The 22,406-nt window shown below is 36.4% G+C and overlaps 7 protein-coding genes across 8 annotated transcripts; 3 read left to right on the top strand and 4 right to left on the bottom strand.

Annotated features, from left to right (window-relative positions):
* The first annotated feature begins 17 nt into the window (after positions 1 to 17).
* LOC145730285 (cilia- and flagella-associated protein 44) lies at positions 18 to 9,489 on the top strand. The gene is made up of 33 exons (XM_081981417.1): positions 18 to 266; positions 322 to 455; positions 511 to 673; positions 727 to 872; positions 929 to 1,092; positions 1,145 to 1,275; positions 1,329 to 1,469; positions 1,520 to 1,702; positions 1,756 to 1,998; positions 2,049 to 2,171; positions 2,223 to 2,417; positions 2,470 to 2,740; positions 2,790 to 2,901; positions 2,951 to 3,064; positions 3,115 to 3,214; positions 3,275 to 3,461; positions 3,512 to 3,684; positions 3,735 to 3,877; positions 3,931 to 4,092; positions 4,320 to 4,509; positions 5,832 to 6,154; positions 6,208 to 6,537; positions 6,595 to 6,832; positions 6,885 to 7,065; positions 7,127 to 7,298; positions 7,353 to 7,491; positions 7,547 to 7,740; positions 7,795 to 8,071; positions 8,125 to 8,305; positions 8,363 to 8,651; positions 8,707 to 8,959; positions 9,012 to 9,177; positions 9,235 to 9,489. The coding sequence occupies exons 1-33, from the start codon at positions 213 to 215 to the stop codon at positions 9,414 to 9,416; spliced, it is 6,054 nt and encodes a 2,017-aa protein (XP_081837543.1). The 5' UTR covers positions 18 to 212; the 3' UTR covers positions 9,417 to 9,489.
* Positions 4,511 to 5,723, bottom strand: PI31 (Proteasome inhibitor 31 kDa). Its single transcript, XM_081981472.1, has 4 exons — positions 5,464 to 5,723; positions 4,955 to 5,376; positions 4,772 to 4,901; positions 4,511 to 4,708 (listed from the first exon to the last, which is right to left on the bottom strand). Exons 1-4 carry the CDS (start codon positions 5,594 to 5,596, stop codon positions 4,554 to 4,556), a joined length of 840 nt encoding a protein of 279 aa, XP_081837598.1. The 5' UTR covers positions 5,597 to 5,723; the 3' UTR covers positions 4,511 to 4,553.
* LOC145730294 (NEDD8 ultimate buster 1-like) lies at positions 9,405 to 12,904 on the bottom strand. The gene is made up of 10 exons (XM_081981451.1): positions 12,656 to 12,904; positions 12,343 to 12,602; positions 12,090 to 12,291; positions 11,876 to 12,033; positions 11,622 to 11,818; positions 11,408 to 11,569; positions 10,248 to 10,386; positions 9,957 to 10,188; positions 9,774 to 9,906; positions 9,405 to 9,723 (listed from the first exon to the last, which is right to left on the bottom strand). The coding sequence occupies exons 1-10, from the start codon at positions 12,770 to 12,772 to the stop codon at positions 9,533 to 9,535; spliced, it is 1,791 nt and encodes a 596-aa protein (XP_081837577.1). The 5' UTR covers positions 12,773 to 12,904; the 3' UTR covers positions 9,405 to 9,532.
* Positions 12,905 to 13,062: 158 nt separating this feature from the next.
* Positions 13,063 to 17,688, bottom strand: LOC145730297 (parathyroid hormone/parathyroid hormone-related peptide receptor-like). The gene is made up of 8 exons (XM_081981457.1): positions 17,234 to 17,688; positions 15,242 to 15,486; positions 15,035 to 15,191; positions 14,319 to 14,475; positions 14,131 to 14,261; positions 13,984 to 14,078; positions 13,767 to 13,923; positions 13,063 to 13,624 (listed from the first exon to the last, which is right to left on the bottom strand). The coding sequence occupies exons 1-8, from the start codon at positions 17,411 to 17,413 to the stop codon at positions 13,376 to 13,378; spliced, it is 1,371 nt and encodes a 456-aa protein (XP_081837583.1). The 5' UTR covers positions 17,414 to 17,688; the 3' UTR covers positions 13,063 to 13,375.
* Positions 17,689 to 18,379: 691 nt separating this feature from the next.
* Positions 18,380 to 19,647, top strand: LOC145730305 (15-hydroxyprostaglandin dehydrogenase [NAD(+)]-like). The gene is made up of 6 exons (XM_081981473.1): positions 18,380 to 18,591; positions 18,643 to 18,769; positions 18,827 to 18,933; positions 18,985 to 19,188; positions 19,242 to 19,366; positions 19,421 to 19,647. The coding sequence occupies exons 1-6, from the start codon at positions 18,490 to 18,492 to the stop codon at positions 19,566 to 19,568; spliced, it is 813 nt and encodes a 270-aa protein (XP_081837599.1). The 5' UTR covers positions 18,380 to 18,489; the 3' UTR covers positions 19,569 to 19,647.
* A 156-nt stretch (positions 19,648 to 19,803) lies between these two features.
* On the top strand, positions 19,804 to 21,614 carry LOC145730299 (palmitoyltransferase ZDHHC6). 2 transcript variants are annotated; one of them, XM_081981461.1, is made up of 9 exons: positions 19,804 to 19,855; positions 20,006 to 20,086; positions 20,138 to 20,316; positions 20,372 to 20,456; positions 20,504 to 20,654; positions 20,711 to 20,858; positions 20,912 to 21,130; positions 21,185 to 21,372; positions 21,432 to 21,614. In XM_081981461.1, the coding sequence occupies exons 2-9, from the start codon at positions 20,032 to 20,034 to the stop codon at positions 21,583 to 21,585; spliced, it is 1,179 nt and encodes a 392-aa protein (XP_081837587.1). In that variant the 5' UTR covers positions 19,804 to 19,855; positions 20,006 to 20,031; the 3' UTR covers positions 21,586 to 21,614. The 2 variants fall into 2 exon arrangements, with proteins under 2 accessions (XP_081837587.1, XP_081837586.1); XM_081981460.1 differs by lacking the exon at positions 19,804 to 19,855 and having other exon boundaries at positions 19,862 to 20,086.
* Positions 21,588 to 22,316, bottom strand: LOC145730309 (EEF1A lysine methyltransferase 2). Its single transcript, XM_081981476.1, has one exon. The coding sequence runs from the start codon at positions 22,257 to 22,259 to the stop codon at positions 21,627 to 21,629; it is 633 nt and encodes a 210-aa protein (XP_081837602.1). The 5' UTR covers positions 22,260 to 22,316; the 3' UTR covers positions 21,588 to 21,626.
* Positions 22,317 to 22,406: the final 90 nt, after the last annotated feature.

Raw genomic sequence — 22,406 nt, 5'->3', positions numbered from 1 at the left:
GCAAGTAGTGAGTGTGTCATTATGTGCATTTTTGGTTCAAAATAGATACAACTTGCACTACTTTGACCTATAGCATTGCAACTTGCAACAAAATCGTTGTTTAGTTATTACCACGCATTTTTATATTGATCAAACAATATTGAATTAATAGCTTGAAACACCTGACTTCATTACCTTCTAAAAACCATCACATAACCCTGACATTGTCGATTATGTCAGACACTGAAGGAGAATCAGAACATTTGCCTAGAGATACCGAAACTGGAGTAAAGTTTAAAAGAAATTCACGAGGATTAAAATTAATCTCACCTAAATCGACAGGACTATGGCAGCTCTTCCAGCTACCTGGAGGAAGAAGAGAGCGAAACCGGAAGCGTGTACGATCCGGATAAGTTCATTTCCGGCCCTAAACTAAGCGAAGCCAGTTCTCTGAATTTAGACTTACTTGAATTCGAGTATCGCTTATTTTTATACATTCATTTTACAAGTGTTTTATAGACAACTTTTCAGCTTTTCGTACGGTTACGATTGTTTGAAATACTTCAATTTAACGGTACTAGACGAAGGTACTTTAGTATTTTCTACTGGTAATTTCATCAACTTTTTCGACGTTTCAACCCGACAAATTACGTTCAGGAGAAGTGCTTTGGGAGGAGGTATTGGGCACATACGAGTAAGTTATTGCCCAACTTCCCCATCACCCATATAAAATTGGATCAACTGCAGAAAAATGGTAATCCTGAGTATCCATATTTTGCGGTTGCCGAATGCGGCAATGTGCCCATTATCGTTATGTATACTTGGCCTGAAATGGATATTGTATGTGTCCTGAAAGGTGGAGCATCCAAGACATACGCCAACATGGATTTTAAGTTGATTTTTACTTCTCCCCCAAACTATTGTCCAGATTGTAATTGAATGTTTGCAGTCCTGATGGAGATCTCCTGGTATCTCAGAGTGGTAAACCTGACTTTCTGATCACGATATGGGACTGGCAGCACCACACTATTCTTTTAAGAACCAAGTCCTATGTAAATGACGTGTATAGAGTAAAGTTTTCACCTTACGTGGCTGGTCAACTGACTACGTGTGGTAAGAATCAAAAGTCTTGAAACTTAAAATCAGATCTTAAGTTGTGAATTAGGATTGGCTCACATTAAGTTCTGGAAAATGGCTTCAACCTTCACGGGTTTGAAGCTTCAGGGAGAATTGGGGCGATTCGGAAAAACCGAATACTCGGACATTATCGGGGTGTTACCAATGCCCGACGCTAAGGTCACTTTTGAATCAATTTTAAGTTGTTGTTACATTTTCTGTGATTGTTGTAGGTGGTTTCTGGGTGTGAATGGGGCAACATTTTGGTATGGGACGATGGTTTAATCACCTTCGAAGTGTTTAGGTCTTTAAGGAAAAAGTGTCACGACGCTCCTATAGTGCAATTCTTTTATGTTGAAGGAGAACTCTGGACTGTAACATTATATTACCACTTTAATTTCATTCATTTCATTAATTTCATTAGGTGTCCATGGATGGTCACGTGAAAGTATGGTGGTTCGATAAAATCGATCAGGCTGACCCACCCGATGATGACAGGGTGATTTTGGTGGATCCGACCTATGATTTTTACACCGAAGGAGTCAAGTTAATGTCGATTGAAAAACGCAAACCTGGAGATAGTGGGGACACCTGGTGGTACGCTCAGGTAAGTAAAACTATACTTACAAAACTAGAACTGAAAATTAAACCATCAATTAGGATGGAAATGGAGGTATTTGGCTTATAGACCTTAATACAGAAGAGGAACCCAAACCAGCAGAGCGGCTCTATCGATGTCACGGTGGTAAAATTAAAGGACTAGCTGCCTGTCCTTGGGGGCCTTACGTAGCCACTCTAGGGGAATTAGGAAGCTTTTTCCTATACAATTATACTGCCAAATCCATAGTCTTGTCTTACACTTTTCCAGCATCTGGTACTTGCTTGATATGGTTGCCCATTAAGGTATGTAGCATAACTAATCATGACCAATCAAAATTGAATAATAATTATAGGTAGTGGCAACTGGAGAAATACTGATCGGTGGATTTGGAGATGGTCAAGTTCGAGTCTGCTGCCTTCACATTCCTGATTCTTTACCCTCTGAAGAAGGCCTTATCAATCTGACCCTTTCTCAGGTTTGACCCTTAAACAACCAAAAAAATGTTGGTAAAGAAAGTTGATTCCAGGTGGTTAAACCACACAATAAACCTTTGGTGACGATGTCCATTAATCCTCAAGGGAGTCTGCTTATAACCGCTGGAGAAGACTCCAACATTTTTTTATTTCGCATCAACCCGGATTCTCACTCTAATTTTCTAGTCCCCATTGGATTTTACCCCACCAGCGACATGGTTACCTACATTACTTGGCACCCTACTATAGTAATAAATCATTTAAAACTTCTCCATTTTTTATTTAAATTAAATTTTAAAGGAGAATGTGGTATTGTTGGGCTGTCTTCATGGTCAAATGATGCAAATCCAGTTACCTGCGCAAGAACAACCGTACACTGGGGTGTCTTTCAAGCTCCAACTAGATCCGCAGTGTAATATCTTCACTTCGTACAAGTCACAGATTAAAAGGGATATCAAACTGAAGGAAATTGAGGAGAAGAAAGCTAAAAAGCGAGCGAAAAAAATGGAAGAAATGGAAAAAGTCAAGAAGGAAAATCCCGGCCTGGAAATCGATGAAGAGGCTTTCTTAGGTGACTGGTATATTCGTATAACACACAGGTTATTAATGTGATTTGGTAGCTGATTCGGAAAGTGAGGAGGAACTCGAACCTTTGTACTTCCCTGACGTTCCCAATAGGATTATTTGGCTTAAGTACACTCCAAAGGACACTATTTGGCTAAGCATGGCTGGGTAAGACTAAAAATTCACAAATTTTGCTTTTTACTACCACTTTCTAAAGATACGACGCTGGATACATTTACGAATATCGTATTGACCAAAAGGACCCAGCTCCAGTTAGTTTCAAACTCCTAGACGGGGCCGAAAACACTGAAGTCAGCACTTTTGTTTACACGTAAGTATAGCAGCGTTAACGCGCAAAAGCCAACTCTAACTTTACTTCAGGTCCAACCAAGCGTATTTAGTGTTTGCCATGGAAGATGGTTCAATTCGAGTCAATAAAGTCAATCCAACTGATTATACTGATCTCAGTGATTATTTTAAGGTAACTAGAATAACAAACGTGTTTACAGAGAGAGTCACAGTAAATGTTTAATAAAATTAGATTGCTATGCATGACAACCAAAACGGTTTCGTACCAAAACTAAGCTTCAGCCACGACGAAAAGTATCTGTTCAGTTGCGGCTATGACGGCAACATTTTCGCGTACAAATTCAACCCCAAGGACTACACCCATCCACAGTCCCACCCTCGTTCTTACCGAGATGATCATATTTGCACCCCTACTCAAGGTTTGCCCCCCCTTTCTCTATTCTGCTAAAGTATTAATTATATAATACAGACACAGAAACCTACCAGAAATTGAGTCTAGAAGAAGTCAAAATCAAAGCTGAAGACGACCGCGTTCAAAAATTGGCCAACGAGCATAAAAACAAGATCCGGGAGGTGTTGAAAACCTTAAAAGACAGATACAAAAAACTGTTGATAAGAAACTCCAAACTCCTAGAGAGTCAGGTTGGTATATAAATATCACAACAACTTTTGGAGTAATTGTAGAAATGCAGGTGATTCCTCGGCAAATTCTGGAGCCCGACGAAAGGGTGGCAGAGTACGTAAACCAAATTTTTGCCGGGAAAGTGGAAATTGTTAGAAGGAAACTAGCGTTCGACGTTGAAAAATCCAGAATTCTGGTCAACAAATTATTGGAGTAAGTTTGAACCTACTTTATACATTTTAAAACTCTATACTGAATTTTCTTAGTTACTTTACTAACCCTTGCGACCGGCACCCAATCAGACTGAAAGGGATTAACAAGCCCGATTGTGATATTTTGACCGTTAGACAACGCAAAATGCCCGACATATTCTTTGAAATGTTTGATATAATTGCTCAGAAAATGAAAGAGGAAGAAGGCAAAGGAAGGTAATACACCACATTATGATTAATGACTTTTGCACTACCTCACAATAATATTAACTGTTTGCAAAACACTTGAAATCTTAATTCGAAATTTAACACACAATTATTTACACCTCATAGCATTCAAACCCAAAGAGTAAGGAAAGTAATAAAGTAAGTTCACTACAACTTCAATATGGTGACCAATAAGCGTTTTAAAAAAATATTAATATTGTTTTGACTGATTATAGGCCTCCAGAACGGGCTCAGGCAGCTCAAAAAGCAACCGTCATGAAAATCGAAAAGTCTCAATCGCCTCTTGAGTTTTTCCTGCTCAGTTTAACACCTCAAGATATTGAATACCGCCTAGGACCGAAACTCACTCGTTTGCTGAAAAAATACAGGGAAAGACGGGTCAAGTGGGAAAACAGAGCCAGAGAGGTACCTTGCTGAACCAAAATTAATATTTTAAACTTAAAATACGTCTACATAAACATGTCGTCGTAACCGGGAGGTGGAAACTCGTCGTTATCGGGACGGCGAGGTCCACGCGGGTTAGGTAAGCTCTCAGGTGGCCTAAACGGGTCGAAACGTGCCCCTGGCGGCAATGAATTGGGCGGAATTCCCAAATTACCAGGCCCTTATTAAATGAAACCAAACCTTTAAAATAACCCATACAATAGCTAGAAAATCACTCATATACCTGGAAAAGATCCTCTGGGAGGCTGGAACAACATTCCACCACCTGACCCAGGCCCATGTCTGGGGGCAATCCTTAAAGGGTCAACCCCAAAGGGGTTTAGATCAGATCTGCCATAGTCATAAGGATCAGCCTAAAGCAACAATTTTTCATGTTCTATTCAATTTTTAACAGTGAACACCTCACCAAGGGCGACCTTAAAGGTTGAGGATCCACAAATTGAGGGTCTCTAAATGGGGGTGGAACAGAAGTCCTAGGAGTGTCAGATGTTGTGGGTTCAGTTTGGCTTGAAGCACTTTTGCTCTTAGTGGAAATTACCACTTTGTCAATCAACTCTTTCTTGATTTGTTCAACTATGGCTTTGTTATCAGGAATCATCTCATCCAAAGTGCCGCTTTTTTCGACTACTTGACGCACATTGAGTTGAATTAAACCAACTGTGCGCTCATCAACTCTAACCAAATTGATGATGATGCCATCGTCAAGATTTGTAGCCTTTAAGTTATACAGCCGGCCCTGGTACACGTAACGAATAGCGTACTCTTCGTTCCAACCTTTGGGCAGGCTTTCGCTTTTTGACTCTGACCCATCAATGTTTTTGCTTTCCCCTGTTTATTACAAAGGGTAAAGTCCAACTTTAGGTGTCAAATAATGCCAATATAGATAGTATCAATAGTTGTAAAGGTTGTACTTACCCAATCCAATACACTTGAACCCATTAGAAACCAAAACCAAATGGGTCAAGCAGACCAAAATGTCTTGGTTGTTTTTAATGTCCTTTTGGACGCTGCCATACAGTAAATCCCAACCAAAAAGACCGGAAGCCATAACCTTATCGCGTTTTTAACTTTCCACTAGGATTTCACGTAAATTTTAAGAAAAACCAAGAAAATTTAACTGAAATCGACTTGTCATCTTACTAAAACGATTATTGAGGTTATGTTTTGTTGTTTACAAAATTGATTGATAGGAGTGGCTACAAGTCCGTGAAAAAAAAAGGGTGTGGTTAAAGCACCGCAAGAAAATGAGGTATTTTACAATTAACGTATCGTTTTTTCTCTAGTGGGAAGAATTTCTCGCCAAAAAACCCATTCCGGGAAAAAACCACCCCGACGACGAAAAATTTCTGGCAGAAGCTAAAATTTCCTTCGGCGACTATAAGCTAAAAGAACACAAAGACTACAAAGTGTCCCCGGAGGAAAGAGAAACCACAGTGAAACACTACAAAAAACTGCTGGAAACTAGAGCCAGGCAGTACAATTTGAGACACAATTTCACTGAAACTGTTATGAATTTGCGCGAGTCGAAGTACGAGTTAATTGATAAGCTGCGCGAAAAACAGCGTATCATACAACTTATCAACGAGGAACTACCGGAAGAACTTAGGTAAGATTTTTTCTCAACTTCACTATCAGTTATCAAAACTAAACCTTAAATAGAAAAAACGGGCCTCCGGTACCTGAATACGATCCAGGAGAATTTCCGGAAGAAAAGCTGCAGGTGAAAGTGGTTTTGCCCGAATCGGAAGGCGACTTGGACGATACGAGTTACAAATCAACTTTCGTGGAAGAACCAACAGGAGACACTTTACAAAGGCAAATAATAATGTCCAACACCTATCCAAACTTTTTGAATGGGAGTTTTCAAAGCGCCATTCGGAATGAAAGGGTGTTGGGCATGGCGGAAATGACTTTTGAAGAACTGCTGGACTATCCAGAAAACCGGGACACTCCTTTTGAGGCGTGTTTGAAAGCCACCAGACTTACCAAGTAAAGTACTTATATGGCCTCTTTAAAATCAATTTTATTTTTAAAAACGTTTGATAGGTTGTTATGCAATCAAAAACAGGAAATTACAGAGATGCAAAGTATGATTGACGACTTTAACGATGGCATCTATGAAGCTAGGAAAGAGCGTCTGCCTGTGTTGATTAAAGGATATTTCATCGATATCTTTGTTGTTTGTCTTAATGAGGAGCTAAGAATTTTGAAAAGTTGTGAAGAGGAAGAAGACAAGTTGTCTAATAATGTTAACGCTAAATTGAAGGACGTCCATGATATGGAGGTAATGTTATTATTAACTGATAAAAATCCTAATTAGCGTCAATCGTTTAAAGGATTACTTGGATTCCCTAAAAATGGACAGAGAAAACCAAGAAACCAAATTAGAAAATCTTAAAGTAGAGGAAAGTAAAATACAGGACAAATTCAAATCAGCAGTAGAAAACAACAAATTCTACGATTTTTTGAAGAAGGTGTTCAAGAAGAAATTTAAACCACCCAAGGTTAAAACTGATGGTACGAAAATTTCAATCATCAAAAAGTCAAACGTGTATCTCTATAAGATGTGGAATTTTAGACGAAAGTTCTTCATCTTCATCATCAAGTTCCGAAGACTCTGACGACTACGATGATGGCGAGGGCAGCATCGATTCCAGGGATTTTGGATTCATCAAGCAGGACTTGAACGTTTGCCCTAAAGGTTGCGAACCGGCTTTGTTCAACTTTACTATCGACTTAAGATCGAAAAGGTAGTCCAGACTGTAATTTCAAACAAGTTTAAAACTCTCTTTTATCCGGTATAGACACGAAGTGGAGCAGAGTGAGAAAGAAGAACAGCGGGTGCTGGAGCAGACTAAAAAAGATATGGGACTCGCCTTGAGAAAGCTGGAAATTTTGAAGCGGTCCTACGGATTAGCTTTGAATGAGTTGGAGAACTTTAGGGTAAAATATTTGCCGCTTATACAAGGAACCGTGCAATAATTTGGTGGTTTCACAGAGAGATAAGCAAGACAAATTGAACCACGTCAGGTGCACAGTGGTTCTCAATCTGGATCAAGTTTACGGAAATCTTCGTAATCAGGACATTGACATTTCCGATTTTTTAGTTTTTTCCAAGACCAAATTGAGCGATTTGTATAAAAGAGTAAAGCTGCTGCATGGAGACTCTTTGAACGAACAAGGAAAACATGAGTATACAGGGTTTTCTTAACTGCTCAAAAATCCAATTTAAAACGTTTCTTTCAGTACTTACTTGAAGCATCTGATGCGTATGCGTAAAGACATAGTCTACATGCAACGAAAGTCCCACTGTTTAACACGCGACATAAAGCGACTGTTGAAAATTAAATTCGGCAAAGAAGTGGACATAAACGAGCTGGAAATGGCGGTTTTGCAACGTTCCTTCCAGAAAAATGTGGTCAACGAACTGGAGGAAGTCGTCCTCAAGAAGCTTGTGTATGAGATGAGGATTAAAATGGCCGATGTGAGAGGGATTTATATAGACGCCTTAGAACGCTGGCAGGTTTGTTTTATGTTTTAAACCAAAACCTGACTTTCAATAGAGTAAATCTAAAGAGAAAAATCGTAACAAGTCAGCACGAACTGGCCAAGGAAATTAAAGAAAACACTCGACGTTTGGAACTGCTGGCCGTTATTCGAAAGGAGAAAAAGGACCTTGTCAAGTTCGTTGAAACTCAGGATAAGAGAATAGAGAAGGTAGAGCAAATGGAAGTGATTCACAAAGAGTTTACTAAAGGTTTGCTTCACTGTTTTGCATGAGGTTGATAGCAACTAATTTCTGATGAATCTATAGACTTGCAAAAATTGCAAAACATTATAGAGGAGCAAAACACCAAATTGCTGGAGTTAAAGGAGGAAATAACGATTTTAAAGACTAAAGGAATGGCACAAGAAGTGCGGAACTACAGTGCCAGGCGTAAAAGCCACGAAAAGAAGGATAAACGCAAAATAGAAGAGCGAGAACAAAAGTGGATTGACTACGATGACTACGTCAGTAAATCGGAAGATGAAGAGGATGATTATGATGATGAAATATCGGAAGGTGAACAGCTAGAGCAACAAGAAGACGAAGTTGACCAATAGTATGATTGCATATAAATGCTTTTGTGTTCAACACACTGTTATATGGAATTTCAGTTACTTCAGTGAAAGTGAAGATTTAGTTCGTAATCTAGTTGAAGAGCTCCTGAAAAACGTAAACGCTGATTTAATGAGAAAATCCACTGAAGACATGGTGGATTCAATTTTAAAACGGATCATAAAGTGCGTCAGCATTCACGGTATGGTCAATGAAATCATCGACAATCTTCCTGTGAAGGATTTGAGTGAAGAACAACTAAGTAGTGTGGAGGAGACAGCCAGCAAATTGATGTGTTTACAGGAACCCCAGGTACCATGCATCACAACCATCGTTTCACACTTAACAACAGTTTTTTTTATAGGTTAGTGATGAAAACGTAATGGTTTGCGTTAAAGATATTCTGGATGAGACTTTAAGTGAAGTTCTATGCACTGATCCAAACTATTTAATTCCAAAAATGTTGGAGAAGTTATTGGATAACTTACCTTTAGAGTTGCTATCTACCGAACCTGTGTTGGACGAAATTGGTGCTATTGCTTGTATTGTAACTGAAATATTAATTCTAAATCACTTTTTCTACGCAGCTTTGACGATTAAAAGTTCCGTGGAAGGAATCCAATTGGATAAGGATGAATTGCGCAAGTCTTTAGAGCAACTACCACTTGAAGCACGCGAAGATGTCATGGCGATTTTAAAAGAAATTCTGCAACGAGTATATGACACTGGAATTGATTTTCTTTACGTTATTAACCAGTTTGATGCTTAACTTTTTATTAAATTATGATGGTTTATAACGTTTACATTAGAAAATAAAATTAAACTCGAAACTAGAAGATAAATATAGTATCACAACACAAAAAAAGGTTTAATATAGACACGCCGTCACTTTTTTCCCAATAAAGACAAATACTGAATCAAAAACATTTCTTCTTGCACTAAAGTGATGTCCAGATGATCGTCATCCACTATGGATATGTCATCTTTCAATCGTTCAAATGCTTCCATCTTTCTGTCCTCTTCTTCTTCATTCCTCTGCATTTGGGCCCTAATTTTTTCTACGCTTTCTTGACTAACTAAAATTTTTATATAAGTTTTATAGGTTATTAAAAAGTACTGAACTCACTGTCATATTGAGTCAAGTCGCCTAAAACCACTCCATTATTGGCCAAAAGCTCTTCAGTGGCTTTAACAATATCCCCAGCGTGTTTTATTAAAGACGCTTTGCACATTCGAGGATCAAAACCAACTTCAACCAACTATAAACAAGGGGTTACATTCCAACAATTTTGCTCGGGTAAACTGTTACCTGAGGAACCAAGTCTTCCACCAACGATAAAAATTCCATACTTTTAGACTGGCTAGGTCCAGGACAAGGGTTGTCCTGAATATACTGGATACTGTCTGCGATAACATTATTACACATTTTCAATGCTACCCTGGCCGTTTCCTTATTATAACCCATGCCCACGAGTATTTTTACGAAATTCGGGTCGACCCATTGTTTACCGTCAGCGCATTTGCCCAGTTTACGTTTTTCTCTAAAAGTTCAATACAAAAAAGATTCGCGGACAATGTGATATAACTATACAAATCTCACTTTTCTAGTAATTCTTGAGCCAAATCTTTTTTTCGGCTTTCCAGTCTTTGTTGACGGATTTCGTTGATATAATTGGCGGCGGCGTTTACCTCACCTCCGGAGGCTCTCAGTCCTACTCTGGCTTCCGCACTCGAATATCCTGATGATTTTTCAATGTTCAAGGAAATTTGTATGCAGTCCATAGCATTGATTAGTCAAGAAAATACAGCAAGCTGCTTTCTTGACCAATCACAAACTAGCCACAGTGTAGAATTTTGCGCAAATGTGGCATAATTAGCATAGACTGACAACAATTGACCCTTTTGTTTATTTTTGGATTAAATCTTACTGATTTTTATGAATGGTTGCATCCCTTATCTCAATTGTTTTAAATAATTGTCAATCGTCAATAGAATTGTTTTAAATAATTGTTAGATGCCTTTAGAACCACTCTGAAAGTGTCAGAGACTTCTAAATGCTACTGAGAACCTTCTAAAAAGTGCTAGATCCCTCCACAAGTGTCTTAAACTTTCTCATAACTGTTTTAAATTGCCAGAGGCCTCTAGGACCATTTTGAAGGCTTTATAGGCCTCTAAATGCTACTGAAAACTGAAAAATAATTTCTACTATGTCTCCTATGTATCAAAACTGTCTTTGCATATCGCTCCAGGGGTGCTTCGACCGACAAAGACCATGCAAAGTTAAAGAAAGAAGGACATATAGGTAATATAGGTTTTAAGAACGTTTTGCAAGGGAAATCTGGAAGGAATCAGGGATCAATTAATGAATATATTTAGATAGATATTACTACTTTTATCTTCAAATTATTATGCCAATTTAATCGAAATTTTCTTTCTAAAACCCTAAATGCAATCTTACTTTACACATAAACTACAGCAATGTTCCATGAATCAGTCAGTTTTTGAAATTTGTAGAAATGTTTATTCAATTAGCTGCAATTCATTCCAGAATATTGACAAATATCCGGTCAAAAACAAGGCGTGTTGAGGCCCTTAAGTTATAACCTAAAACTATAATCATTTTGACAATCACATTTAATCACCAAGATACGTTTTTTGCTGGTGATTGTGATGCAACAGTCACTGAACAGACGATAGCATTCAAATTTCAAACACAAACTTCCAAATGGAATATAAACTTTATTTTTAATCTAAACTTACCAAGTTCTTGTAAAGCAAACACACTTTGCTCATCCACTTTTAAATTTCTCAGTTCTTGTTCAACTTGTTGCATCAAAGCGAGCGATTCTGCCCGTCGATTTTGATGGTACAACACTACAGCTTGTAGTAAATGAAGCCTGACTAGGAGGCAACCCTCATTACCTATTTAGGCGCTTTAATAGCACTAAACCTTTCTTTATCTGAGGGAACTTACCTGTAGACCCTTTAATGTTCATCAGCCTTTCAAGGTTGGCTCCGTAAGTTTGGGCGAATTTTTGTGCGCACTGTTCTAAACGTTTTTGAGCCTCGGGCAGATGCGTGAAACTTTGAAGACACAAATAACACCAGGCAATGTCCAAATCCAGCAGGGCATAATTATCGACTGATTGTAAAAGAGTTGAGCTGCAGGAACTGTTTACAAGAGCACAAAAAGTTACAAAACTCAATTAAAACAGTAAAAAAATAGACCTGAATTCTTGGTCTGCTTCAAGCAGGAAAACCAAAGCAGTGGAGTAATCTTCGCGTTTTAATGCCGCCCTTCCCTTTTCATGTAATGTTAAAGCCACTATAAGGGCAGAACGTTCTTCTTGAGGTATTTTCAGTGCGTTACCATGTTGGTCTTCTAACTACAACCCACCAAATAAGTTCACTTAAATTTAATTTAAAAAAATAAAACCCAAACCGTTAAATAAGCATCATCAGAGGCTAATAACTTAGAGTCAGTTTTTACAGTCTCCAACTCTTTAATTTTGTTTTCCTGATGCTGTGCTTCATCAGGGCTTTCAGCCAAGACAATAGCTAATATTTGCTGAGCATTTTTCACTCCTTGGTTTGCCAGAGAAGTATCATTTTTCAAAACCCTCCCAGCAGAAATTAGTTTCAATCTACAAATCATACATTAGAAGCTACAGTTTATGGTACTATGTTTGTGTTACTTTTCGGATGGCACAGAGATGTCTTGGCAGATAATATCTTTGAGGTCAGAACCACGCAGAGTGAGCATTACTTCTTTAGTGAGAATTTTAGGGGCTTTCCCTTGGTTTACAATCTTAATTTTTAGAGTGGCCAAACCCGACTCTTCAAAACGGGTTTTCTGTTTTAAATTCTCTACAGAGTTAGTTTGAAGTTCTTTGACAATCTCTAGACAAATTGCCTGAGATATATTAAGAGCTTCACTGACTGTTTTACTTAAATTCTGAAAGAGTTGCATGCTGCGTATATTACAAACAGTGGTACAAGAGATCTTACGATAATTTCAAGCTCGGCGATGCCGGTGGTTTGCGAGTAATAAGGGGGCAACCAAAGTTTAATCCCATCTTTGCGCAATTTGTCACGAATCTGAATTAAAAAGTCTTCCTTCTCCATGGTTTATACTAGTAAAACCAAACAAAGGGCTACAGAACACTTAGGATTTGGCTAATAACAGGACAATAGGATGACTGGATCAAACAAGGATCTTAACAATGCTATAGTCATTAAGGAAAATGTAAACAATAACAAAACAAACTTATTTTGATTAGTGAGTTGTCACTGTCAATTTGCATCTGTCTTAAATTTGGGTTCAGTGAAAAAGACAAAGAACATATTGTCACGTGATAATCACATTCAATGAGTGCACTATAGTCACATGATTTCCTTTACAAAAATACTGCAAGTTTTTATAATTATTTAATAATCAATCTAGTGAATCACTATAAAAAATGCTTCAAACTTTTATCCTGAAATTTAAAAGTATTCGGCAGCACACAAAAATTCATTAAAAGTTTCCTGATAAAAAAAAGAAACATTTAAAGCATAATCATAATTATTACTGACACTAATATGTTAATATATAAAATCTACAAATACGAATATAATTAAAGACAGTCATTGCAGCTAAACATGCATAGCGGCTTTGCAATAAATAAATATAACACAGCAACATGACAACAAAAGGAATGTACTACGAGCGCCATTTATAAAATGGCTTTAGAAAATTGACAGTCGAGTATGTTCGTTAGCTTTGATTTTCATATCGTCCTCGAGAATACCATACAATTTCAAATTTTCCAGACCGTCATCGGTATTTTGCAACGAAAACTGTTGCGTGTTGCTGGAAATTGTCCTGCTTCTTCGAAAGTCTTTGTTCGTTTGATCAATCATGGTGGTGTATCTGCGGACGAGTTCATATCTGACGTCACTATTCAGGAGGCAATAGACCAGAGCGGCAAATAAACCCTATAAAATCCAGTTGGTAGCAATAATTAACTAAATATAAACTGAGCTCGGTTATTCTCTGACAGTTATCACGTGACTGCACTAATTGTACATAATAGAGTGTCACGTGATAATTGTCAAACTACAGAGTAAGAGGACTAACCTGGAAGGAGCTTGTTATTTGGTCAAAAAATATGTAAACAACATCTAGCATGTGTTTATCTGGGAATAATGTTGCGTATAAGAATCGTAATATTGTACTAAGTACATAAGGAATGCCATAGAGGGGTATCAGAATAAGAGTGGATCTGATTAGTTGCCTATACGCAGAAAGTCAAGTATTATACTTAAATGAGTGGTATAATAAAGTATCAAATTACCTGTATTTAGTTCTCTTGTTTCTGAGGAAGGTGGATGTGAAATGGATCTTCATTATCAAAACTCTCATTATGATAACAAATAGTACGAAGTTAGCCTACAAAGAAATATTTGGTCAAATGCGTTACTAGGTTATAAAACATACTCACTAAAACTGTAATAATGATAGGCACATCAATAAGGTAGTTAAGGGGGATTTCTTCGATTTTATTCCAGCAATAATTGTCGTCCAGCAATATCTTCAAAATAACCCAAACGGTAATGAAGAACATTGGAGTAACTGGAAAAAATTGGTATTATTTTTTTAAATGCTTTAATAAAATTTTAGCGCCATTACCCCATCCAACAATACAGTAAATACCGGTTCCGTGGCTTTCAGAAAATAAATTCAAAAAAATGAGATTTCTCAAGTACAAACCCTCCATCAGTAGGAAAGTGAAGTTGGCAAGCACAAAATACCAGTTCAGTGTTAGGAACAGTTTACAGAGCCAAGTCTACAAAATCAAATAATTAACATGACGCCATTTTGATTTGTATTCCTCGCTACACTAAGAATTGTCACATGACACTCGTATATGATTAGCACAAGAATGGACAATACTAAGCGTATATTTGGTTGCCTATGATAAAATCTTTGATTAAAGTGAAACTGAAAAATCATGCATTAATGGGATTCATTAATAAACGATTTTACATTCGTTATCGTCCATTAAAAAAGGCTGTTAATACACGGACGACGGAAAATTCTATTTACAGCCTGTATAGAACAATTTACAAGGATTTCAAAGTAATTAGAATGATTTAAGTAATTTTACTGGCGAACAAAAAGTAAATTTAAATGCAATTTTTTTTGGCATTGATCCAGAAACGTAAAATTGCATTTCGTTTACACCACTGATTAGTCAAAAATACGTTAATTCACAATTTAACATGTCACGATTGCGTCACACTGAACATATTTATAGGTTTTCCCTGGAGCTGTATCTATGAAAAAATTACGTATTTTTGCCTCGTAGGTGACTGACCAAATAGATTTTAGTGAAAATTACTTACATAACTAATTTGTAGAGTTCCGTATTCGTTGTAGCTAACGTAACCGTTAAAAAACTCGTCTGAGAAAAACTTGATTTTTGCCACGTATATCACACCCTTGATCAAGTAAGAGAGAAATAGGTTTACGTGCAATTTGTTGCGCTCACAGTGCAACCTCCTAAAAATCGCCTTGTTAACTTAACTGGATTGAAAAAAATCCTGCCTTACTTCAAACCAATAAAAATTGCTATGGCAGCCACTAAGGAAATAATGGAGAGGCTGTAACCAAGCAAAGTGATGGCGTTCAGGTAATCTTTAAGTTGATAGTAGAGTTTGGGGCCTTCCTCCAGTTCAAGCAAATTGGTGTAATAATGTAATTTGTCACCGCATTGACTGAAATTGGTCCAAGCGTGTGGATGTCCATTGGTGAACCAAGTACCGTTGATGGTGCATTGTCTGGTTGCCACTCCACCCTATAAATGCATCAATATCTAATTTACTTAACCTGGATTTTTTTTGTGTAAAAAGCGTGTAATTACCAATCAATAAAGGTCGTTGTGGTGTACTTTTCTAGCTTTTACCACTCGATTATTAGATTACTTAACTGTTTGTTTGAAAAAATAAAAAAACAAGACGTGTAAGCGTTATTTATTTCTGTCGTTGATTAGAGGAGATACCCTTGTTGCCATACACATGTAAATGGTTAATTAATGACAGAAAACAATATAGTAACACAAATTGGAGTTTTTCGGATTATTATACTGTTGTTACTGTAATTTTAGTGAAAAATTAATTTAGGAATATTTAGCAACAATTTTTAGTTATTTACAAAACTGTTCGAGTGAACTTTGCGTGCAAGGGTCTCCCAAATTTGTTGTTGATCTCTTTGTGTAAATTAACAAAATCACTGACGAAAATAAATGCTTACTCATTCCATTTCCGGAATTTTACAAATGCAAAGCATATTATAGAAATCGAACCCTTATCTTTTTATATACTTACCGCAACAAGTAAAAAGCAATTACTTATACTAAAAACAAAACAACCCTCTTTGAATTCTATACGTCAAATACTGATGTTAAAGCGAAGTGGATACTTAAGTGCATAATATAGAGGGTGACCCAATCTACACCAATACACTCGCGAGCACTAGAACGAGTATTTTTAAATGGGACACCCTGTACACACGGTATACTTTAGTAAAGTGGACGGTTTAATCAAAGTAATCACAAAAAATTATACACGCGTAAAGACGGGAATTGTTTTCCTACATGTTTAGCGTAAAATTACACACGTTTTTAATCAATTTTTGATACAAGTGCTGTTTAGGTGTGTTTGTCATGTGTAATTGAGAAATCATCTTCAGACTATTGAAATTCATTCAGTTCTACAAATCTTAAAAACAATTTTATTAATGAGAATTTTAGATTTCAAAATCTTTGCATGTACTGCAATATTGTTTTTTACCACACTCTGTATACTTTGTGTGTTGGTTTAAAAAAAATGTCCAAGTTAAAGCTAAATTTTTTTGACAGTTGGCGTTGGTTGTCATGTGACCACTTTGCCAGCAGTTTGACTGATTTCTCGTCATCAACTGTCAATTATAAAATTGCTATTACAAAACATGAAACTTCTATTTTAGTCAATTAAAACCCAGAATTTTTTTTTTTTTTAAAAAGTCAATTTGCATTCAATACAAAATGTTCTAGCAACTGACAATTGATTTGCCATTTGCCAAAATAGCCACTATGAGTCGCTGTCAAATTCGGAACGTACCTCAAAGTTGCCTAGCCATCTTGATTTAAGTTAATTAGTTGAAGATTTCTCATTTTAATTTTGTTGTGTCAAAATGTCATTGCAACAGAGTACAGGAATACACTAATTTTGCATTAAATAATTAATATGGTATACTCATAAAAAAACACAACGAATTTAATTTGCACGAACTTTAAATGTGTCTTGGTGTAATTCAGCCATAAAGCCACGCTTCAGCTGAATAAAATTTGACAGTTGGCGCACAAAGATTTTCTGACAGAGCGGTCATGTGACCTACTGTCATATTCGTTCCATATAGAACATTGAAACAAAATTTCTATCTTGGAAAATTGTTAATAAACCCACAACACTTTTTCTAATTTTTTTATGAAATTATTAAATTATCTTGTATTTAATATTTTTTCTATTTAAATGACATTATAAAAAACACAAAAAAAAACTTGCCTTCGTTTCAGATTTTACAAAATTATTGCTACAATTTTGACTGAACGTTCCGGGACCGATGCTGGGCCAACAGAAGTACCCGTCAAAATCCTGAGGGCAGCCCCCCAAAACTTGCTCGACCACCTCAAAACATTGTTTTCTCAGAGCGTTTTCAGCCTTCTGCTGGTCCGTGTCGGTCATGTTTTCACTCCACACCGGTTATTTTCACACTGAGAGACCGCGAATGATAATTTCGTATTATTGAAGTGTATTAAAACGGTGTGGTATCACTTGAATAGCTATTTTCAATATCCTTTAATTTTGTTTACTTTCCCCAGTCTCGGATAGCTAATGGATTGATACAAGCCTTCCGTAACGCTTTCTGTGTGTTTTCTTACAATATTGCGATTTGATTTATCGACAATTGGGTAAACAAAACGGTTTTGTTTATTATTGTATTGAAGCTAAGTTGACACGTTGAAAAAACATTTAGCCTGATTGGCTTTACGGTTGAGCGAAACATGTCAAAGTTAGAAAGCCAAAATGTGGCAACCTTGTTTGGCTCAAAAGACCAAATTATGACATCTACATATTGAACAGGATACAAATATATCACTAATTTTTGCAATACATACTGCAATAATACATACATTATAACTAAAAGACCTTAAATTAAGAGAAATAAGCACTTCAAAAAATGAAAAATCCTGAAACTTTAGGATATGGTCACGTGACCGGTTAATGCCTATATTTCCTAATATCCTTATTGTAAGCAAATTTAAGTAATGGATAATAAAACTTAACGGCTGTAACAAATGAAAAATTCAAAAAATTGTATAAAACACATCATTTCTAATGGACGAAATTTAAATTGTTTACGTAGAAATGCCAAAACCATCCAAACCGTTTATTTTTCCGCAATATTAAAAGCATTTACCATTATAATTTATTTATATAAAATACTCATATATTTGAATGAATTAATAATAAAACATATTTTAAATTATTGAGACAATTAATAATTACTGATTCACTTACAGAGCTGAATTGTTCCTGAAGAATTAATGTATTTCATTCATGCATTGCGGTCCAGTGTGTCTAATATCCCCCCTTTTAAATTATCCAATTTGCTGATGACAGCAAAACACTTATCGCACTGCCTTATCATATTCACTTAATGCAGCTAAGACGATATAGTTTGATTTTCTAAATTGATATCGATAATAAAAACCACTCAAGGTTGCTCAATTAGTGTTTTTGGCTGGTTTAACTGGAAAATGGCATCGTTTCCAGTCAGGAACAAAGTGGCCTTAATAACAGGAGGTGCGGCAGGAATTGGCCTGGCCATAGCTAAGGAATTACTGAAGAATGGAGTCAAGGTTTGTTACAATAATTGTTAAAAAATTAGTTAGTGTGGTGGGTTGTTTAAGGGTGTAGCCTTAGCTGATGTGAGTGAACAAAATGGGTCGAAAGCTATCAAAGAAATTGAAGAACAATTCGGGAAAAGTAAGGCCGTATTCATATTGACTGATGTACGAAGTTTGGCTAGTTTTGAAGGTTCTTTCATATTGTTTTATTAAACAAATATTTTACTTTCAATTGCAACTTATTTAGGCGCATTCACCAAAACTGTTGAAACGTTTAAAGCTGTAGATATTCTCGTTAATAACGCAGGCATTCTAGATGATAGTCAATGGAATAACGAAATTGATATTAATTTGGTGAGTAGACTAGAAAAATTCAAAATTCACTGAAACTTAACTATGTCCCAGAAAGGTACAATAAATGGAATACTGCTGGGATTTGAAAAGTACCTTCAAACCCATCGATCTGGCAATCAGGCGGTTATTTTGAACGTAAGCTCCATAGCTGGAGTAAAAGCGATGGGTTGCATTCCGGTCTATTCTTCGACAAAATTTGCCGTCCACGGCCTCACCGTTGCCTGGGGCACTCAACCCCATTATGATCGAACCATGGTAGTACTATAATTATTTTCACTCTTCTATACATTTAAAATACATGATTTAAGGTGAAAGTTGTGGCTATTTGTCCGGGTGCCACACAGACAAACCTTTTAGCCGGTATGCCAGGGAAGAATTTAGGACCACCTTACGAGCAGCAAAGGGTTAACGAAGTACACACACCAGAACAAAGGTCAGTAACTGAGAATAATTGTCTTTCGGTTAGTCTTTTACAAACACTTTTCAGTGCCGAACAATGCGCTCAGGGTGCTGTGCAAGTCATTGAATTGGCTTCAACTGGGTCGGTCTGGATAATAGAAGGAGGAGAAAATCCTTACGAGTACGTCATGCCTGATAGATTTAAGTTTACAGAAAAACACTACGTTACTAACTAAACTCAAAGTTCTATAAAAACGAATATTTTGTATTCTGAATAAGTGTGTGATTTTGATTAATAAAACTATTTTGATTTTGTTTTAAATCATTAATTAGTCCTATTGGTACGACTGTTCTTTCTGCCACAGGAGTAACAAATAAAATATTGCACTATTTAAAAGAAAGCCCAAAAGCTACGGTTTGGCTTTCGTATTTCGAAATATGTTAGGTGAAGAAGACTTGTTTATATATGAACATAACCTCAACTGACCGGAAGCACTGACAGTGACAGCCCTAAAAAACAACAGTAATTATTATTATTAATGTTTTTTTGCTTTTAAAAGTTTATTTACTAGTATTCTATTAATATTAGAAACGCATGATTTCCATTTTCATCTTTTAGCAATGTCCCACTTTAAATACTACAAAAACCACACCTAATTATAGTTTTTTGTAGGGGCACAGTGACTAAGCCAAAAAATCATGTGTTTTGGACCATTCAAAAGGTTGTGCCATTGGGGCCCCCTTACGGCAATAGGTAATTTTATATTAAACGCTACGCAACTGTTCTGGAACAATATTGTTTCAGGGATAGTAAAGTTAGTCACTGGTGCTACCATACATTGTAGTGGAATGTGGTGGCCTGCAAGCAGTTTAGGTGGTTTTCTAAACACTTTATGTTTCATGAGCCTCTCAGGATTAACTTTATTTCATTTGTTATCTGCCATGTTTCACGGACCTGGATATTTACCATTAGGTTGGAAACCTGTAAGAGTCTAGACCTTTAGAGTTTTGCAACTTTTATGTTAACTGATGATTTTAGAAAGACACAAATGATTGCCAGTACTTACAGTATTGTGGAGTTTGTAAAGGGTACAAAGCTCCCAGATCTCACCACTGCAGGAAATGTTAGTTTTAACAACTGTAATTAATCAAACTAATATTATGAGTTCAGGTGGACGTTGTGTTCCAAAAATGGACCATCACTGCCCTTGGATTAACAATTGTGTAGGTTGGAGCAACCAGGCACATTTTACTTATTTCTTATTATTTGCCACTGTGGGCTGTACTCATGCCAGTATTGTGTTAGGGTGTTCCCTTTACAGGTAAAAAAACTTTTAGAACACCCTGACAGAAAAAATACAACTTCCTGTTATTCTAGGGCTTTATATAGGAATCACTATTTATTTTATAAAGTTTCTAATGTACCTATAGTGCATTTAGGGGTTTGGGGGATGGTTGTAACAGTGCTCTCATTGGGTTTTGCTATTGGTGTGATTATTGCTGTTGGAATGCTGTTTGTAGTGCAGGTGAAATCTTTAAATACTGTATAATCTGAAAAGTAGCAATATAATTGTCTTAGATGCGCAGTATTTTAAGAAATAGAACTGGCATTGAAGACTGGATACTAGAAAAAGCTCATCACCGTCGACTTGAACTAAAAAATGAGGAAAAGTTTGTCTATCCCTATGATTTAGGAAAGTGGGAAAATTTAAAACAAGTCCTTACACTAAGTGGTCAACCTGTAGGAAATGGAACTGATTGGCCAGTTAAAGAAGGCTGTAATCAATACACTATAACTGTATGTTTTTTCCTATTTAAGTACACTGCAATACAAATTATAAAACAAATCTAGGTGGAACAATTAAAACAAAAAGAAATGAAAAGACAGAAATCCAGACTGTATGAAATTATTCAACCAGCATCTGGATATTGGTTTCCTATTGTCTATGGACTTAAAGTTTGTGGTAACTTTCCTTGTACTGATGAACCAAGACTGAAACTAGAAATTGGTGATAAGGTGCTTGTCACAAGATGGAGAAAGTATGTCTTGACCCTTTTAACTGACTAATATAATTCATGGTGATTTATTATGTACTTAGGCATTGGTTATTTGGAGAAAAATTCCAGGATGGACTTTCAAGTGATCAAGTAGCTGCAATGAGACAAAGAGGCTGGTTTCCAAGACCTTGTGCCAGTTTAATTAGGGATGATATGGAGGAGTTGCCTGAACCTTATGAGAAGAAAAATATTTAAAAGTAAATAAAAAGTATATTTTATTGGAATCAACTTAGATTTTAATTATTATGTTGGAAAACACAGATAGACACAACATTGCCAACTTTACCTCCAAATTTAAATTGAGGTGTTGGCACTATTTCTTGCAATTTAAAAAAACACTTAAACCTTTCTACCAATTCTTCACTAGTCCAATTACATGAGGTAATTATAAAATGGCCACAGTCTTTCAAAGACTTCTTTATGCTACTGAGGTATTTTTGGCAAGACTCTTTAGAGTCTACACTCAAACTGATAGCATCATAAGTGCCTTTATCATGTACAACATCATATACACCATTCAACCCTTGCAAAACATCTTCAACGCGATATTCTACCCTCAAATCTAACTTATTGGCTATGGCAGTTGCTAAGCTAATCCCTTTCTCTGAATAATCTATGCCAGTTAATTCAGTGTATCCTAGATGGGCCAGTTCAGTGAGAATGTGGCCATTTCCACAACCCACGTCCACGATACTATGAGTTTTAGGAATGTTTGCATTGATCCAGTTGATTATCCGGTCTACGATGTCTTCACCAAACCAAATTTCACCAGTATCGCCGTGTTGGGAAAAATTCTTGATTTCACTCTTGTATCTTTCCTCCCAGTATTGTAACGTACCCAGTTCGGAACTGTCTAGTTCTTCGTCCATTATGTAGCTAGTTCAAATAAATTTATTTTTTATTAACAGATTTTTCTAGTGTTTACATATGAATGAATAAATAAGTTGGGTTATATTATGATTCTAACCTCTATAAGATAATTTTGACATATGACAACCTTTGAATAAACTCAGTCA

The sequence above is a fragment of the Ips typographus genome, linkage group LG6, assembly GCF_016097725.1.
Source record: "Ips typographus isolate SLU linkage group LG6, UJ_Ityp_2.0, whole genome shotgun sequence".
Taxonomy (NCBI): domain Eukaryota; kingdom Metazoa; phylum Arthropoda; class Insecta; order Coleoptera; family Curculionidae; genus Ips; species Ips typographus.
This window is presented reverse-complemented; position numbering and strand designations above follow the sequence as displayed.

What these genes read in the sequence shown, in the direction of transcription:
- LOC145730285 (XM_081981417.1), top strand. Translation starts at nt 213, where the DNA reads ATGTCAGACACTGAAGGAGAATCAGAACATTTGCCTAGAGATACCGAA. An exon ending in GTCAGCACTTTTGTTTACAC is followed by an intron (nt 3,065 to 3,114) that starts GTAAGTATAGCA and finishes ACTTTACTTCAG; the next exon opens with GTCCAACCAAGCGTATTTAG. An exon ending in ATGAGTTGGAGAACTTTAGG is followed by an intron (nt 7,492 to 7,546) that starts GTAAAATATTTG and finishes GTGGTTTCACAG; the next exon opens with AGAGATAAGCAAGACAAATT.
- PI31 (XM_081981472.1), bottom strand. Translation starts at nt 5,596, where the DNA reads ATGGCTTCCGGTCTTTTTGGTTGGGATTTACTGTATGGCAGCGTCCAA. An exon ending in GTTCAAGTGTATTGGATTGG is followed by an intron (nt 5,377 to 5,463) that starts GTAAGTACAACC and finishes TGTAATAAACAG; the next exon opens with GGGAAAGCAAAAACATTGAT. An exon ending in TCCCAGAGGATCTTTTCCAG is followed by an intron (nt 4,709 to 4,771) that starts GTATATGAGTGA and finishes TCATTTAATAAG; the next exon opens with GGCCTGGTAATTTGGGAATT.
- LOC145730294 (XM_081981451.1), bottom strand. Translation starts at nt 12,772, where the DNA reads ATGGAGAAGGAAGACTTTTTAATTCAGATTCGTGACAAATTGCGCAAA. An exon ending in GAAGCAGACCAAGAATTCAG is followed by an intron (nt 11,819 to 11,875) that starts GTCTATTTTTTT and finishes TCTTGTAAACAG; the next exon opens with TTCCTGCAGCTCAACTCTTT. An exon ending in GAACATTAAAGGGTCTACAG is followed by an intron (nt 11,570 to 11,621) that starts GTAAGTTCCCTC and finishes GCGCCTAAATAG; the next exon opens with GTAATGAGGGTTGCCTCCTA.
- LOC145730297 (XM_081981457.1), bottom strand. Translation starts at nt 17,413, where the DNA reads ATGACCGACACGGACCAGCAGAAGGCTGAAAACGCTCTGAGAAAACAA. An exon ending in GAACTCTACAAATTAGTTAT is followed by an intron (nt 14,476 to 15,034) that starts GTAAGTAATTTT and finishes TTGATTTTGTAG; the next exon opens with ACTTGGCTCTGTAAACTGTT. An exon ending in CTATCATTATTACAGTTTTA is followed by an intron (nt 14,079 to 14,130) that starts GTGAGTATGTTT and finishes ATTTCTTTGTAG; the next exon opens with GCTAACTTCGTACTATTTGT.
- LOC145730305 (XM_081981473.1), top strand. Translation starts at nt 18,490, where the DNA reads ATGGCATCGTTTCCAGTCAGGAACAAAGTGGCCTTAATAACAGGAGGT. An exon ending in TACTGAAGAATGGAGTCAAG is followed by an intron (nt 18,592 to 18,642) that starts GTTTGTTACAAT and finishes GGGTTGTTTAAG; the next exon opens with GGTGTAGCCTTAGCTGATGT. An exon ending in AAGTTTGGCTAGTTTTGAAG is followed by an intron (nt 18,770 to 18,826) that starts GTTCTTTCATAT and finishes CAACTTATTTAG; the next exon opens with GCGCATTCACCAAAACTGTT.
- LOC145730299 (XM_081981461.1), top strand. Translation starts at nt 20,032, where the DNA reads ATGTGTTTTGGACCATTCAAAAGGTTGTGCCATTGGGGCCCCCTTACG. An exon ending in TTAGGGTGTTCCCTTTACAG is followed by an intron (nt 20,655 to 20,710) that starts GTAAAAAAACTT and finishes CTGTTATTCTAG; the next exon opens with GGCTTTATATAGGAATCACT. An exon ending in GAATGCTGTTTGTAGTGCAG is followed by an intron (nt 20,859 to 20,911) that starts GTGAAATCTTTA and finishes TAATTGTCTTAG; the next exon opens with ATGCGCAGTATTTTAAGAAA.
- LOC145730309 (XM_081981476.1), bottom strand. Translation starts at nt 22,259, where the DNA reads ATGGACGAAGAACTAGACAGTTCCGAACTGGGTACGTTACAATACTGG.